Source organism: Chanodichthys erythropterus, chromosome 21 (genome assembly GCF_024489055.1).
Source record: "Chanodichthys erythropterus isolate Z2021 chromosome 21, ASM2448905v1, whole genome shotgun sequence".
Classification (NCBI taxonomy): domain Eukaryota; kingdom Metazoa; phylum Chordata; class Actinopteri; order Cypriniformes; family Xenocyprididae; genus Chanodichthys; species Chanodichthys erythropterus.
The window spans coordinates 37,283,141-37,300,937 of NC_090241.1; the positions used below are offsets into that span (position 1 = coordinate 37,283,141).

At 35.3% G+C, this 17,797-nt stretch overlaps 1 protein-coding gene across 1 annotated transcript in view; it reads left to right on the forward strand.

Annotated features, from left to right (window-relative positions):
• Positions 1-17,549, forward strand: part of kif5ab (kinesin family member 5A, b) — a 26,037-nt gene extending 8,488 nt beyond the window's left edge. Inside the window, exons 6-28 of the mRNA XM_067372641.1 lie at positions 2,803-2,858; positions 3,882-3,969; positions 4,433-4,557; positions 5,379-5,483; positions 5,588-5,736; positions 5,816-5,964; positions 7,441-7,613; positions 7,728-7,796; positions 8,047-8,253; positions 8,561-8,707; positions 10,797-10,985; positions 11,079-11,196; positions 11,474-11,523; positions 11,611-11,705; positions 11,797-11,898; positions 11,984-12,044; positions 12,590-12,661; positions 15,256-15,360; positions 15,547-15,763; positions 16,978-17,122; positions 17,178-17,275; positions 17,364-17,391; positions 17,462-17,549. Coding sequence (XP_067228742.1) covers positions 2,803-2,858; positions 3,882-3,969; positions 4,433-4,557; positions 5,379-5,483; positions 5,588-5,736; positions 5,816-5,964; positions 7,441-7,613; positions 7,728-7,796; positions 8,047-8,253; positions 8,561-8,707; positions 10,797-10,985; positions 11,079-11,196; positions 11,474-11,523; positions 11,611-11,705; positions 11,797-11,898; positions 11,984-12,044; positions 12,590-12,661; positions 15,256-15,360; positions 15,547-15,763; positions 16,978-17,122; positions 17,178-17,275; positions 17,364-17,391; positions 17,462-17,549 — 2,636 coding nt within the window. The remainder of the gene's footprint in view (positions 1-2,802; positions 2,859-3,881; positions 3,970-4,432; positions 4,558-5,378; positions 5,484-5,587; positions 5,737-5,815; positions 5,965-7,440; positions 7,614-7,727; positions 7,797-8,046; positions 8,254-8,560; positions 8,708-10,796; positions 10,986-11,078; positions 11,197-11,473; positions 11,524-11,610; positions 11,706-11,796; positions 11,899-11,983; positions 12,045-12,589; positions 12,662-15,255; positions 15,361-15,546; positions 15,764-16,977; positions 17,123-17,177; positions 17,276-17,363; positions 17,392-17,461) is intronic.
• Positions 17,550-17,797: the final 248 nt, after the last annotated feature.

Genomic DNA, 17,797 nt, shown 5'->3' on the forward strand with positions numbered 1-17,797 from the left:
GAATAAATTACACTTTACTATATATTCATATAGAAAACAGCTGATTTACATTGTAATAATATTTCACAACTTTTACTATATTTTTAATTAAATAAATTCAGCTTTATCACAAGAATAAATTATATTTTACTATATATTCACATAGAAAACAGCTGATTTACATTGGAATAATATTTCACAATTTTTACTGTATTTTTAATTAAATAAATTCAGCTTTATCACAAGAATAAATTATATTTTACTATATATTCACATAGAAAACAGCTGATTTACATTGGAATAATATTTCACAATTTTTACTGTATTTTTAATTAAATAAATTCAGCTTTATCACAAGAATAAATTATATTTTACTATATATTCACATAGAAAACAGCTGATTTACATTGGAATAATATTTCACAATTTTTACTGTATTTTTAATTAAATAAATTCAGCTTTATCACAAGAATAAATTATATTTTACTATATATTCACATAGAAAACAGCTGATTTACATTGGAATAATATTTCACAATTTTTACTGTATTTTTAATTAAATAAATTCAGCTTTATCACAAGAATAAATTATATTTTACTATATATTTACATAGAAAACAGCTGATTTACATTGGAATAATATTTCACAATTTTTACTGTATTTGTAATTAAATAAATTCAGCTTTATCACAAGAATAAATTATATTTTACTATATATTCACATAGAAAACAGCTGATTTACATTGGAATAATATTTCACAATTTTTACTGTATTTGTAATTAAATAAATTCAGCTTTATCACAAGAATAAATTATATTTTACTATATATTCACATAGAAAACAGCTGATTTACATTGGAATAATATTTCACAATTTTTACTGTATTTTTAATTAAATAAATTCAGCTTTATCACAAGAATAAATTATATTTTACTATATATTTACATAGAAAACAGCTGATTTACATTGGAATAATATTTCACAATTTTTACTGTATTTGTAATTAAATAAATTCAGCTTTATCACAAGAATAAATTATATTTTACTATATATTCACATAGAAAACAGCTGATTTACATTGGAATAATATTTCACAATTTTTACTGTATTTGTAATTAAATAAATTCAGCTTTATCACAAGAATAAATTATATTTTACTATATATTCACATAGAAAACAGCTGATTTACATTGGAATAATATTTCACAATTTTTACTGTATTTTTAATTAAATAAATTCAGCTTTATCACAAGAATAAATTATATTTTACTATATATTCACATAGAAAACAGCTGATTTACATTGGAATAATATTTCACAATTTTTACTGTATTTGTAATTAAATAAATTCAGCTTTATCACAAGAATAAATTATATTTTACTATATATTCACATAGAAAACAGCTGATTTACATTGGAATAATATTTCACAATTTTTACTGTATTTGTAATTAAATAAATTCAGCTTTATCACAAGAATAAATTATATTTTACTATATATTCACATAGAAAACAGCTGATTTACATTGGAATAATATTTCACAAATTTTACTGTATTTTTAATTAAATAAATTCAGCTTTATCACAAGAATAAATTACATTTTACTATATATTCACATAGAAAACAGCTGATTTACATTGGAATAATATTTCACAATTTTTACTGTATTTTTAATTAAATAAATTCAGCTTTATCACAAGAATAAATTATATTTTACTATATATTCACATAGAAAACAGCTGATTTACATTGTAAAATGTTTCAAAACATTAAAAAAATCTTACAAAACTATCAATCATTAAAAGCTAAGACCTCATATTTCAGCATGTGAGCGTCAGATAATAGCGCTTGTGTCGTATGAACACATACACTCGTCCATCTGTGTCGTTTTAGTCACGGCTGCTGCATTCTGATTGGAGGAACGCTGCTCGTCTGTATTCCACTGTAATTGCTGAGTCACTGAGCAATCTGGGAAAATACCTGAGGACAGATGGCATGAGAGAGAGAGAGAGAGAGAGACACGAGTAATGAAACACAGATACAGATCGACAGGCGCCGAGGAGATGAAATACGAAGCGAGATGACGTCAGTCTCGCTGTATCTATATTTGATTAAAAGGATCTGACGTTCACATATGCGCTTTCATATCTGCCGCGACTCATATGAAGTTTCTCTCTCTCTCTTGATCAGATTAGAAGCACGTCAGTCTCGAAGGGTCGTTTCTGTCATAATAAACTCGAGGCCTGTCCGTGCTGTGGATCTGCATGTGCTCATTAAAGGAATAATTCAGCCAAACATGAAGATTCTGTCATTATTTACTGTCGCTCCAGACCTTCAGTCTTCTGTGGAACACAAGAGAAGATGTTTAGGAAAATGTTCATGCTCCCACTCTTAGAAAAAAAGAAGCTTTATGCCAAAAAGGTTTTATATAAGGAGAAATGTGTTAAATGATCACAAAATACTTACTTTACAATTTTCGAGTGGAAAAAAAATTTTTATGAGCCGTTTAATTCATAAAATGTCGTCAAAATTTAAAAAAGAAAGAAAAAAGAATTAAAACGAACAATTTTCGCTCAGAAAATGCTAATTAATTTCACAGTTAATTACAAAGAAACAGCAAGTAACACACTGAAGTAGAAAGACTGAAATAGTGTTATCTTGTAAAACACGCTCTTTGATTTCAGAGTAAAGTTACGTGGATTTGGAATGACTGAATTTTAATTTTGGGACCAAACTGTTTTCTTTTTTGTCGTTGTTCTTTGTTATTTCCTGTCTTTTGTTCTTTCTCCCTCATCTGCCTCTCTTTCTCTCTTTCTTTCAGTGAGTAAGACAAACCTGTCCGTTCATGAGGACAAGAACCGAGTTCCCTATGTGAAGGTGAGCCGAACATCACTGATCACGAGCTCAAAACTTCCTCCCATCCAAAACGAGCATTTACTGAAACTAAACTAAATACGATAAATACACACACACAAAAATTGTTGTATAAACAATTTTCAACTCAGAAATTGCAATTAAATTTCATAGTTACAAAGAAATGGCAAGTAACACAGTGAATAAAAAAAGAAATAGTATTTTCTTTTTTTCATGCTCTAATAATCTCTAAAGATTTTATTTACAACTTCAAAAGATATTTTTTCACAGTGTAGTGTAGGATAGATATTATTCCCATTCATATGGTATATTATATATAATACTATTTTGTATTAGATCATATGATATATATGATACAATATCATATCTACAATGATATATCGTATTGTTTCATTATGAAATATGTGAAGTGGCATAATATTGTATCATGTCATATCAAATCATATCATGTATTGTATCATATATCATATTGTATTATATCACGTTCCCTATCCTTTATTTATTTCGAGCAATAGTGACATATAACAAAGCAACAGAAGCATTTGATTTATACAAGGTAAGTTCATCTTACATAAACAACATAATTAATCAATTGCTCGAAACGGAGTGGGAGGAAGTCAAACTTATTTAAACCCGCCCCGGTCCTATATGATTTATTATTGTATCATACATTATATTTGATGCATCATATTTAATATTATATGCATATATTTTATTGTAGCATAACATCATAAAACCATATCATTTAATACACTCTTAAAATCAATAAAAATAGGGCACACTGTACTGTATTAATTTAATAGAATTGGTGTTTAACCTGTATTTTGAATTTTAAACATTGCTCTGTGTTTTAGGGTTAATGGAAATGTCCATAAAATTACTGGGAAATGTCCTGGTAATTTTCTGCATTATCCATTTTTATGGATTTTTTTTTTAAACAGTGTATATTATCATAATATTGTATTATATATTATTGTATCATCATTTCATAAAATCATATGTGTGTGTGTGTGTGTGTGTGTACAGGGCTGTACTGAACGTTTTGTCTCCAGCCCGGATGAAGTGATGGATGTTATTGACGAGGGAAAAGCCAACCGTCACGTCGCTGTTACAAGTTAGTGTCAGAAATACTGTTCATTACAGAGGCATTGTGGGTCATGGGTTCGATTCCCAGGGAATGTATGAACTGATCAAATGCACACCTTCAGTGCAACGCAAGTCGCTTTGGATAAAAGCATCTGCAAAATGCATAAATGTTAATGTTGATGGTTACGAATGCACTATAAGGGTTCTGGCAAGGTTCTTTTAAAGTTATGAACAAACGTTCTTCCAGTAACATTAATAGAACATTTGTTCAAAGTTATCTGGTCTTTAATAATGTTCTCAAAACGTTAGTAGAAAAACATTATTTATACATTGTTCTTGGAGTGTGTTTTAAATGAAACATTTAACATTTTTTAAATGTAACTTCTAGTTTCAGAGAACATTCAAAAGTAACATTCCCATAATGTTTGAAGAACGATAGCATGTAACGTAACCTGTGGTGCTGATCTGACTGCTGTGATGTCGTGTGTCAGATATGAACGAACACAGCTCCAGGAGTCACAGCATATTCCTCATCAGCATCAAACAGGAGCACGTGGAGACGGAGCAGAAGCTCTGCGGAAAACTCTACCTGGTGGATCTGGCCGGGAGCGAGAAGGTGCTTTGAGTGTTTCTGACATCTTCAGCCTCACAGGAGCGTGTCCACCTGCAGATCACACAGAGATCTCATTAATGTCACAAACGTTACTGGAGAAAAACATCCCATTAATGTCAAATTCAAGTTGTGTAGAAATAAAAGAAGCAAAAAGTAACACATTGAATTAAACATGAAATTTTTAAGAAGAAAAAAGTTATAAAGTTTTATAACCTTTGATTTATTTACAACTTTGAATTTTTTTTTTTAGTGTATCCTGCCCTCTTATTCAAATTCCCTCTAATAATTATATATATTTATATATATATATATATTTATATATATATATATATATATATATATATATATATATATATATATATATATACACACACAACCGATATTCAAAAGAGTCTCTTCTGCTCACCAAGGCTGCATTTATTTGATCAAAAATACAGTAAAAATTGAAATATTTTTACAGTGTAAATCAGCTGTTTTCTATGTGAATATATAGTAAAGTGTAATTTATTCCTGTGATCAAAGCTGAATTTTCAGCATCATTAATCCAGTCTTCAGTGTCACATGATCCTTCAGAAATCATTCTAATATGATGAAACATTTATGATTATTATCAATGTTGAAAACAGTTCATATTTGTGTGGAAACTGTGACACATTTTATTTTTCAGGATTCTTTGATGAACAAAAAGTTCAAAAGAACAGCATTTATCTGAAATTAAACACTATAAATGTCTTTACTGTCACTTTTGATCAATTTAATGCGTTCTTGATGAATAAAAGTATTAATTTCTTGAAGAAAAAAAATCTTTTCTGTGTGTCGGTCAGGTGAGTAAGACAGGTGCGGAGGGAGCCGTTCTGGATGAAGCCAAGAACATCAACAAGTCTCTGTCGGCGCTGGGAAACGTTATATCAGCTCTGGCCGAAGGCACCGTGAGTCACAGCGGCATCTGCATATGAAACTAAAGCCACAGCCAGACTGCCTCAACCCATTCAGAACCAAAGGTTAAACTCAGTAAGTTCTCTCTGTCGTGCAGAAGACTCACGTGCCGTACCGGGACAGTAAGATGACGCGGATCCTGCAGGACTCTCTGGGCGGAAACTGCAGAACCACCATGTTCATCTGCTGCTCACCTTCAGCCTTCAATGACGCCGAGACCAAATCCACCCTGATGTTCGGGCAACGGTAACACAGCAAACACACACAGAATCGAAGCCATGCTCAAAAATACATCACACACACTCACACGCTCAATCTCTCTCAGCGCAAAGACCATAAAGAACACGGCGTCTGTGAACCTGGAGCTGACGGCGGAGCAGTGGAAGAGGAAATACGAGAAGGAGAAGGAGAAGAACAAGAACCTGAAAGAGAACATCCAGAGACTGGAGGCGGAGCTTAACCACTGGCGTAACGGTGAGAACATGCACCTTATTTCTCTCTTAGACCTTAAAGTAACATGATTGTAACATGGTTGTAGATTCATCAGACATTTAAAATGGTAATACATGGATTTACAGACCAACAGTGTCATAATGACTATGATAGCAACTGAGACAAAGACACTGCATGTCAATTTTGACCAACAGTACTGTAGTTAGAGCCTATTTCATATTTTGTTCACTTATAGCGCCACCAAGAGGCGCAGTCCCACCACTTTTTTGTGTGTCCTCAGAGTGCCCCCATACAGAAGTGTGCCAAATTTGGTGAAAATATCTAATTTCATTTAGGAGTTATAGACATATGTATGAACACATAAAAAAATACCCACACCTTACATTGGTTTCGTCTCGATCGGACTAACGGTTTCGAAGATATTTGCAAGTGTTGTTTAAACGCTACATCACAACGTTGCACTAACCATAAGGCGAAACCAATCATGTTTGGTATCGTTGGACTCGGCAAGGATTCAGGAATCCAAAGAGATGACTCCTGTGAAAATAAGTCAGACACATCTAAAATTATAAGCATGTAATTTTTTTTTTTTTTTTACCACTAGGTGGTGCTGGTCCGAAACTTCTCAGACTCATTCAGGGCATCGTGCTGATGACTCATACCAAGTTTCGTAATGATACGTTTATATACAGCATTGTACAGCATTTTACTACAAATTTCAAAATGGCTGATGCCTAAAATAACCGATATGGGCCAAAAATTAAGTCGACTTGGTTTGACGCCAACTAACGTGACCCCTATTATGATTTTTGGACAAACCGTTCAAAAGTTATAAGCAAAAATATGCATTTTCGTATCTCCAGTCAGTAGGTGGCGCTGCACAGAAACATAGCATGTAACCTCAGGTCATGCTTGTTAGGACATGGACCAAGTTTGATAAAGCGTTGAGGAGATTGAGCCTTGTGTCTATTTTCGCAAGCGCTACGTAAAATTCTTTTACGCGTTTTTTGAAAATGGTTTGAGAAATCTACTTGAATTCCACAACTTTTTGTCAACATGATCTGAAGGTGATCTGGTTCAATTTTCATAAATATCTGATCAACGTTCTTGGAGGAGGTCGAAAAAAGTACGTTCAAAATGGCGGAAAAATTTTAATGACGGAAAATGGCATCACAGGGTGCAATCGAATCATCTTAAGCCAAGGAATCAGAGGAAAAAATAATTTTGTTTCTTACAAAAGTTATTTGCATAAACAGTTGGTGGCGCTAGAGCATTTTCAAAGTACTACCATAGTATGTACCACCAGAGTAATGGGCATCTGCCATGGTAATACTATGGTTTTTAGACCACTAAAAAGTACCATGGTACTTGGTACCACATTAGAAGTAAGCAGTGTAAGGATTACTGAAGTAAGACTGCAGTAAAACCAAGGTAATTCGACTAAATGACAGAAGATGCATTGTAATTGTACTATAGTAACAGTAAATGATGGTGTAGGTGAATCTGTGGCTCCGCTGGATCTGATGGCCGTGATTCCTGTGGAATCTGATGTCAGTGAAGACGCAGCTTTAGACAATCAGAGTCCGAGCGTGTGTGTGCCGATCCCAGAAGAAAACCAGCGCAAATATGAGGAAGAGATACGCAAACTCTACAAACAACTGGACGACAAGGTGCGAGCGCACACACACACACACACACACACACACACACACACATTCACAAACAGCCTGTAGTCGATGCACAGAAAAATTGGTTTTCTGATTGATTTTCTCTCTCTCTGACAGGATGATGAGATTAATTTACAGTGTCAGCTGGTGGAAAAACTGAAGGAGCAAATGCTGGATCAAGAAGAGGTAAAACATTTGCTGAATTCCAAAAAGCATAATGTGGTAATGCTTTATATTGATGCTCCCCGAGAGACTGTTGCTGCGTCTTAATTCACCTGCTCATACTGCGCTCTGTTTTACTGAAGAAAAAGTACATACTTTTGAGTCTGCAGCAGAACAGCTGACAAGCTTTGAGACAAACTACTTCAGCATAGAGGATGATCTGAGTTCAGTCTTGTTGTGTAAAATAGATGTGTGTGTGTGTGTGTGTGTGTAGCTGCTGGCGTCGTCGCGTGGAGACAGTGAGCGTGTGACGAGCGAGTTGAGTCGTCTGCAGACGGAGAGCGACAGCGCGAAGGCCGAGGTGAAGGAGGTTCTGCAGGCGCTGGAGGAACTCGCTCTGAACTACGACCAGAAGAGTCAGGAGGCCGAAGACAAGAGCCTTCACAACAGACGGCTGACCGAGGAGCTGGCGCACAGAACCGTACGGCAAACACTGGATCTCTTAACAGCCGTTCACAACAACAACTATACAGATGACTATAAGCATAACTGTATTAGTGTCCACACCAGCGCACTGCAGTTCTGTTGTCAAATGATTTTATTCTTGCTGCATAGTATTATTTGAGCAGCAAAAGTCTGATTTATAGTACAGTATAAACATCAGCTGTAATGTTAGCCGTAACTGCTTTCCTTGAGCTTGTAATTATATCGCCAGTGCTCCAACACACACACAGTGAATATTTAATCACGCTGATCATTTCAGATGTAATTCTCTGTCTTCCTCTCAGTCGGATCTCATGTGTTTGGAGGCGGAGTTTTCCCGGCTACAGGAAGTGAGCGGCCAGCAGAGGAAACGCATCACTGAGGTGTTAAACACCCTCATGAAGGATCTAAACGACTTCAGCTTCATTCTGGGAAACGGTGACCTCAGACTGGTGAGAGAGTGTGTGTGAACGCATGAGGTTTTCTGAAGAAAAGCCATATAAAAATCATATAAAAAGACTAAAAAGAAAAAAAGTGACAAGTAAAATCAGAATTAAAAAATCTGGAATTTTAACAAAAGGAATCAATTACAAAGCAATTACATTATTGAACGTTACTTCTGAATGTTACTTCTGAACGTTACTTTTGAACATTACTTCTGAACGTTACTTTTGAATGTTTTGAACGTTACTTTTGAACGTTATTTTTGAACGTTATTTTTGAATGTTTTGAATGTTACTTTTGAACGTTACTTTTGAACGTCACTTTTGAACGTCACTTTTGAACGTTACTTCTGAACGTTACTTTTGAACGTCACTTTTGAACGTTACTTCTGAACGTTACTTGATTGTTACTTTTGAATGTTACTTTTGAACGCTACATTTGAACATTATTTTTGAATGTTTTGAACGTTACTTTTGAATGTCACTTTTGAATGTTACTTTTGAATGTTATTTTTGAACATTACTTGATTGTTACTTTTGAACGCTACTTTTGAACATTACTTTTGAACGTTACTTTAGAACGCTACTTTTGAATGTTACTTTTGAATGTTTTGAATGTTACTTTTTATCATTATTTTTGAAAGTTACTTTTGAACTTTACTTGACTTTTGAAAGTTACTTTTGAACGTTACTTTTGAACGTTACTTTTGAACGTTACTTTTGAACGTTATTTTTGAATGTTTTGAATGTTACTTTTGAACGTTACTTTTGAACGTCACTTTTGAACGTCACTTTTGAACGTTACTTCTGAACGTTACTTTTGAACGTCACTTTTGAACGTTACTTCTGAACGTTACTTCTGAACGTTACTTGATTGTTACTTTTGAATGTTACTTTTGAACGCTACATTTGAACATTATTTTTGAATGTTTTGAACGTTACTTTTGAACGTAATTTTTGAATGTTTTGAACGTTACTTTTGAATGTCACTTTTGAACGTTACTTCTGAACGTTACTTTTGAACGTCACTTTTGAACGTTACTTCTGAACGTTACTTGATTGTTACTTTTGAATGTTATTTTTGAACGCTACATTTGAACATTATTTTTGAATGTTTTGAACGTTACTTTTGAACGTTATTTTTGAATGTTTTGAACGTTACTTTTGAATGTCACTTTTGAACGTTACTTCTGAACGTTACTTTTGAACGTCACTTTTGAACGTTACTTCTGAACGTTACTTGATTGTTACTTTTGAATGTTACTTTTGAACGCTACATTTGAACATTATTTTTGAATGTTTTGAACATTACTTTTGAACGTTATTTTTGAATGTTTTGAACGTTACTTTTGAATGTCACTTTTGAATGTTACTTTTGAATGTTATTTTTGAACATTACTTGATTGTTACTTTTGAACGCTACTTTTGAACATTACTTTTGAACATTACTTTTGAACGTTACTTTAGAATGCTACTTTTGAATGTTACTTTTGAATGTTTTGAATGTTACTTTTTATCATTATTTTTGAAAGTTACTTTTGAACTTTACTTGACTTTTGAAAGTTACTTTTGAACGTTACTTTTGAACGTTACTTTTGAACGTTACTTTTGAACATTCTCTGAATGGTTTGAAACACGTAGAAACATTTAAAAAATGTCAGACAAACATCCAACTGAAACGTTTCAGAAAAACATTCCATGAACAATATATAAATAATGTTTTTGTGCTAATGTTTTGAGAACATTATTAAAGACCAGATAACTTTAAATGAATGTTCTATTAATGTTACTGGAAGAATGTATGTTCATAACATTGACAGAACGTTGCCAGAACCTTCTGAGAACATTCCCTGTTAGCTGGATATTATCTATGTCTGTCAATATAAACAAAAGCACCATAAAATATTATTAAAGCACCATAACAGTCATCAACTTCTGAAAAGTGATTTTGAATGATCAGAATGCTGCTGGTTTATTTATGAATGAGATTTGAAGGGAAGATGAATAATGACAGAATTTTAATCTCTCTGTGAACCTATTCTTTAATAAAACAAAAGTTATTGGAAAGTATAAAGTAAGTGTGAAGTGTCTCCGGCAGCCGTGTGACCTGTCGGGTGTGTTGGAGGAGGAATACGCCGTGGTGCGAGTGTATGTGAGCAAAGTCAAGTCGGAGCTGAAGTCGGTGGTGAAGCGCTGCAGACAGCTGGAGGCGTTACAGTCCGACTGTCACCGCAAGATGGAGGAGACCGGCCGAGAGCTGTCGTCCTGTCAGCTGCTCATATCACAGGTCAGGACACACACACACACACACACACACACAAATACACATGCATGTTCAGATGCCAAAGTCTCTGTGTGTGTGTGTGTGTGTGTTTTCCAGCATGAAGCGAAGATCCGCTCTCTGACTGAATACATGCAGAACGTGGAACTCAAGAAAAGACAACTGGAAGAAAACTATGACTGTCTGAGCGAAGAACTCGCTAAACTACAGACCGCAGGTACACACACTATCATCAAAAATGTACCCTAGTAATACCATGGTATATAAGGTACAACAGGAGGCTAAATTGAGTTTTATTGTCATCTAAACCACTAGATGGCAGAAAAATGGTTGGATTCAAATGGAAAATACTTTTAAAAAGTTGAGATAATGGGTGTCTGTCATAGAGATAGTCATCATATGTATATATATTATTATCTATGTGTATATATATTTGTCATATTATAATATTATATATAATTCAGATTGTACAGTTATTGTCTGTATGTTTGCAGACAGCGGTCAGGATAATCCACTGGACACGGACGAGTCTGGAAACATGAAGGTAGTTTTGATTTATTGCTGGTGTGGGCGATCTGTTGCTGCTGTGAAGATGTTTATTTCTATTTTTGTGTCTCAGAAAGCGGAGCAGAAAGCAGACGTTCACCGCGAGCCGCAGCACAAGCAGCTGGGCCGTCTGCGCGACGACATCAACCACAAACAGAAGATCATCGACGAGCTCAAAGAGTCAGACGCGTCTCCAACCCTCTCAATGATTGGCTGTCCGTCTCTGAGCGCCGTCACGCGTGTAACCGTGTGTTTGTGTGTTTGTGTTCAGTGATAATCAGAGGCTGAAGCTGCAGCTGGAGCAGATGAGCGTCGAGTTCAGCGTTCTGAAGAAACGCGAACACGAGAAATCCAGACAGCTGGAGGAGCTCAGGTGAGACTCCAGCGAGAAAGACTGAAATCATGAGGACACGTTCATAAACACTGCTGTAGCTGATGCTGAGGGATTGTGTCTGCAGATATCTTCATGAACGACAGGAGCAAACCAAGCAGGACATGAAGGGTTTGGAGGAGACCGTTGTGAGTATCTGCCCTTGTGACGTTTAACACAACATGAATGTAATGTTTTTGGACACTTAATTGAATGTTATTTACAATTCAATAAAAAAAGTAGTATAATTTAAATACTAAATGCAGTTAGTTCAACTAAACAGTGCTTAACGAGGACTTTAGTACATCTTTATACACTAGTTTGGGGTTGGCAAAGTTTTTTTAATGTTTTGAAGCAAGTCGAAAATACAGTAAAAATTGTGAAATATTTTTACTATTTAAATCAGTTGGTTTCTATGTGAATATATAGTAAAGTGTAATTTATTCCTGTGATCAAAGCTGAATTTTCAGCATCATTACTCCAGTCTTCAGTGTCACATGATCCTTCAGAAATCATTCTGATATGATGAAACATTTATGATTATTATCAATGTTGAAAACAGTTCAGATTTTTGTGGAAAACGTGATACATTTTATTTTTCAGGGTTCTTTCATGAATAGAAAGTTTAAAAGCACTGTTTCTTATAAGAATATGAAATATAATGGCATGTTTGACACACAGTTTCTCTTTAAAGGCTCGTGAACTGCAGACGCTCCACAATCTGAGGAAGCTGTTCGTTCAGGACCTCACGGCTCGAGTTAAACGGGTGCGTTCGTCCACACCTGAAACACGAGAGACTCATGAATCATCTGAGATTAAAGAGGAACGATGAAAACATGCTGAGTTGCTGGAAAATGTCATGAAACATTAAATTATGGCTGATTTTAGCACACAAAAACTTAAAGAGACACGGTGAAGGAAAATGCATTGAAATATAATTTTTCCATTGCCATGTCCCTTTAAGGGCTCCGTAAGGTCACATTAGTTAATTCATTAACTAAAACATTACACTAAAAATGCTGGGTTAAAAATAACCTAAGTTTGGTTAAACCCAGTGGTTGGGTTAAATGTTTGACCCAACCTGCTGGGTAGTTTTATTTAACTCAACTATTGTTTAAAAAATACTGTATTTCTTGCTTAAAATAAACCCAAAGTATGTTGGAAATTAACATTTATTAATCCCAATCGCTGGGTTAAAACATCCCAATCGCTGGGTTAAAACATCCCAATCGCTGGGTTAAAACATCCCATTCGCTGGGTTAAAACATCCCAATCGCTGGGTTAAAACATCCCATTCGCTGGGTTAAAACATCCCATTCACTGGGTTAAAACATCCCAATCGCTGGGTTAAAACATCCCATTCACTGGGTTAAAACATCCCAATCGCTGGGTTAAAACATCCCATTCGCTGGGTTAAAACATCCCATTCACTGGGTTAAAACATCCCAATCGCTGGGTTAAAACATCCCATTCGCTGGGTTAAAACATCCCATTCGCTGGGTTAAAACATCCCAATCGCTGGGTTAAAACATCCCATTCACTGGGTTAAAACATCCCAATCGCTGGGTTAAAACATCCCATTCGCTGGGTTAAAACATCCCATTCGCTGGGTTAAAACATCCCAATCGCTGGGTTAAAACATCCCAATCGCTGGGTTAAAACATCCCATTCACTGGGTTAAAACATCCCAATCGCTGGGTTAAAACATCCCATTCGCTGGGTTAAAACATCCCATTCGCTGGGTTAAAACATCCCAATCGCTGGGTTAAAACATCCCATTCACTGGGTTAAAACATCCCAATTGCTGGGTTAAAACATCCCATTCGCTGGGTTAAAACATCCCAATCGCTGGGTTAAAACATCCCATTCGCTGGGTTAAAACATCCCAATCGCTGGGTTACAACATCCCAATCGCTGGGTTAAAACATCCCAATCGCTGGGTTAAAACATCCCATTCACTGGGTTAAAACATCCCATTCGCTGGGTCAAAACAACCCATCCCATTCGCTGGGTAAAAACAACCCATTCGCTGGGTTAAAACATCCCATTCGCTGGGTTAAAACATCCCATTCGCTGGGTAAAAACAACCCATTCGCTGGGTAAAAACATCCGATTCGCTGGGTAAAAACATCCCATTCGCTGGGTTAAAACATCCCAATCGCTGGGTTAAAACATCCCAATCGCTGGGTTAAAACATCCCATTCGCTGGGTTAAAACATCCCAATCGCTGGGTTAAAACATCCCATTCGCTGGGTTAAAACATCCCAATCGCTGGGTTAAAACAACCCATTCGCTGGGTTAAAACATCCCATTCGCTGGGTTAAAACATCCCATTCGCTGGGTTAAAACATCCCATTCGCTGGGTAAAAACAACCCATTCGCTGGGTCAAAACATCCCATTCGCTGGGTTAAAACATCCCATTCGCTGGGTTAAAACATCCCATTCGCTGGGTTAAAACATCCCATTCGCTGGGTTAAAACATCCCATTCGCTGGGTTAAAACATCCCAATCGCTGGGTTAAAACATCCCATTCGCTGGGTTAAAACATCCCAATCGCTGGGTTAAAACATCCCAATCGCTGGGTTAAAACATCCCAATCGCTGGGTTAAAACATCCCAATTGCTGGGTTAAAACATCCCATTCGCTGGGTTAAAACATCCCATTCGCTGGGTTAAAACATCCCATTCGCTGGGTTAAAACAACCCATTCGCTGGGTAAAAACATCCGATTCGCTGGGTAAAAACATCCGATTCGCTGGGTTAAAACATCCCATTCGCTGGGTAAAAACAACCCATTCGCTGGGTCAAAACATCCCATTCGCTGGGTTAAAACATCCCATTCGCTGGGTTAAAACATCCCATTCGCTGGGTTAAAACATCCCATTCGCTGGGTTAAAACATCCCAATCGCTGGGTTAAAACATCCCATTCGCTGGGTTAAAACATCCCAATCGCTGGGTAAAAACATCCCATTCGCTGGGTTAAAACATCCCAATCGCTGGGTTACAACATCCCAATCGCTGGGTTAAAACATCCCAATCGCTGGGTTAAAACATCCCATTCGCTGGGTTAAAACATCCCATTCGCTGGGTTAAAACATCCCATTCGCTGGGTTAAAACATCCCATTCGCTGGGTTAAAACATCCCATTCGCTGGGTTAAAACATCCCATTCGCTGGGTCAACTCAGCTTTTTTTTTGAGTGTGTGAAGCATGTTTTAAAAATACTGTAATATATAATGAAAGGTGTGTTTGATTTTATTTCCCTCTAAACCACCAGATGTCACAAAACTGCATTGGATTCGAACAGTCGATGCGTTTCTGAATGTGTTTTGTATGAAGCTGTGTTTGTGTGTGTTTCAGAGCTCTGAGCTGGAGCCGGATGAGAGCGGGGGGTGTTCAACACAGAAACAGAAGATCTCCTTTCTCGAGAACAACCTGGAACAGCTTACAAAAGTTCACAAACAGGTTAGTTAAATATGTTGACTCTTGTTCTTCACCTTGACTACAGTTACATTTTTTACATCTTGTTTTCTCGTTATTAATTGTATCATAATAGCCTCATTTACATATCTGAAGGATGTGGGAGACATGAATGTAACGGTTTCCACTGCAGGATTGTGTTTTGTTTGATTGTGCTTCTCTCTCGCTCAGCTGGTTCGTGATAACGCAGATTTGCGCTGCGAGCTTCCGAAGCTGGAGAAGCGTCTGCGCTCGACGGCCGAGAGGGTTCGGGCGCTGGAGGACGCGCTGACCGAGGCTAAAGAAGGAGCCATGAAGGACCGGCGCCGCTACCAACAGGAAGTAGAGCGCATCAAAGACGTCATGAGGGCCAGAAACCCATTCCGACGGCCTCATGCTGCTCTTATCGGTCAGTCCAACTCCCAAGATGCACTGCATGGCTATTTCTGGGTTGGTGACCGGCCATTAGTCTCTTCTGGGCAGTTAAACCAAATGAATCTCAAGCAGCGTCTGAGATCGTTCATTTGTGAAGTACTTTATTCACTGAATTAGCCTTTTTAGTGCACATTCAGTTCAATTAAGTGCACTTCTTTTACACAAGGGTGTCTGAGTTTCTAAAGAGGGATCATACTGGAGTAGAATAATATGATAATAATATTTTATTCAATTTTATTCACTGTATAAGCCAAAAATAGCCATTATCACATGATTTTTTTTTTTAAATTTCAGCACAAATTAACTGTATCATGATGTATAATGTTACTGATATATTGATGATTCCTCAAATCATGAAAAGAATGATAATAAATATTAAGATTTAAATATAAGAACATATTTAAAAATTACTTTATTAAATTACTGTTATAAACTATTATGATTATAATACATTATATTTAATAATACATAAATATTATAGTTATATTATTAAATATTTAAAAAATATATATTAAATTACTAAATATAATAAGTAATAAATATATTTCATGTATAACATTTTATTATGATAAATATATAATATTCTAAATATAATATTATGATTGTATAAATTACAATACTAAAAATATTATTAAATATGACAATACATTAAATATATTTAATAACATTTATATGATAAATAAATGTTATATTCTAAATTATATTAGTTTTATAAATAATTGATTCAATTTCTAAAAAATATTAAATGTGAATATAAATATAATAACTGCATTTTAAAATTATAATAAATCATACATTATATATTTAACATTTTATTATAAATATATATTATGATTGTATAAATTATTACATTACTAGAAATATTATTAAATATGATAAGTAATACATCAAATATATTTAATAACATGTATATTATAAATAAATGTTATATTATAAATATATTATACAATTTTATAAATTACTAAAAATATTTTAAATATGATAATGCATTAAATATAGTTAATAACATTTATATTATAAATATAAATATAATATTACTAAATATTAAAATGTTATAAATTAAATCACAAAAGATATTATTTAACAGATAAGTAATGCATTAAATGTTTAATAATGTGTATAATATGTAAAATAAATATAAATATTATAATATTATTACAGTTATAACTGTATTTTTTTTGCCCTCAGCCAAACCGATTCGTCCAGGACATTACCCCGCCTCCTTACCTGTCAATCACATGTTCATGCGCAGCAGAGATGAGCCAATCACATTCAGCAATGTGATGTTCAACAGCGCCAGGGAAAAACCCAAAGTAACTTCAGCCAGAGCCGAGTCCAGCGAGTGAGTAACAGAGTTTATGGATCACGTCTGACTGTGTTTTTACTAGCGCTGATGTCAGACGTGTGTGTGTTCCTCATGTGAACAGGACGCCGTCAGCGGACGACACACACCTGAACTCCACACACAAACTCAACGCCACCAACGGTGAAGACGCTTCACGCATCTTTACTTTTATCATTATTTTTGTTCTCATTATCAGTATAGTAATACATATTCATACTTATTTCAACAGGAAATGGCAGAGATGTGAATGATAACAGGTAAGCATGCAGGTGTGTGACAGTAAAGCTCATACTGTGCTGTAATAACTGCCTCTGATGATGTTTCCAGTGTGTGTCGCTCTGCGTCCGTCACTGATGAGCGCTCAGATGACCTCCAGCACAAACACACGGGTCAAGAGCTGCCCGCCGCCAGCTAAACACCAGCGGTACAGCGACACGAACAGGTGATCTGACCCAGAACTACTGCAGAACTGGACCAGCTCTGATCAAATAGCAGAACTGTCCTATTTTTCTGGTAATACCATGGTATTTTCAAAAAAAAAAAAAAACATGGTATTGCTGTTATCGTTTCAAATGAACAGTATTTGTATATCAAGAAATAGTTTATTAAATTACTTATTACTTACTAGTATTACTTATTAAATTGTATAAATAATTTATTAGA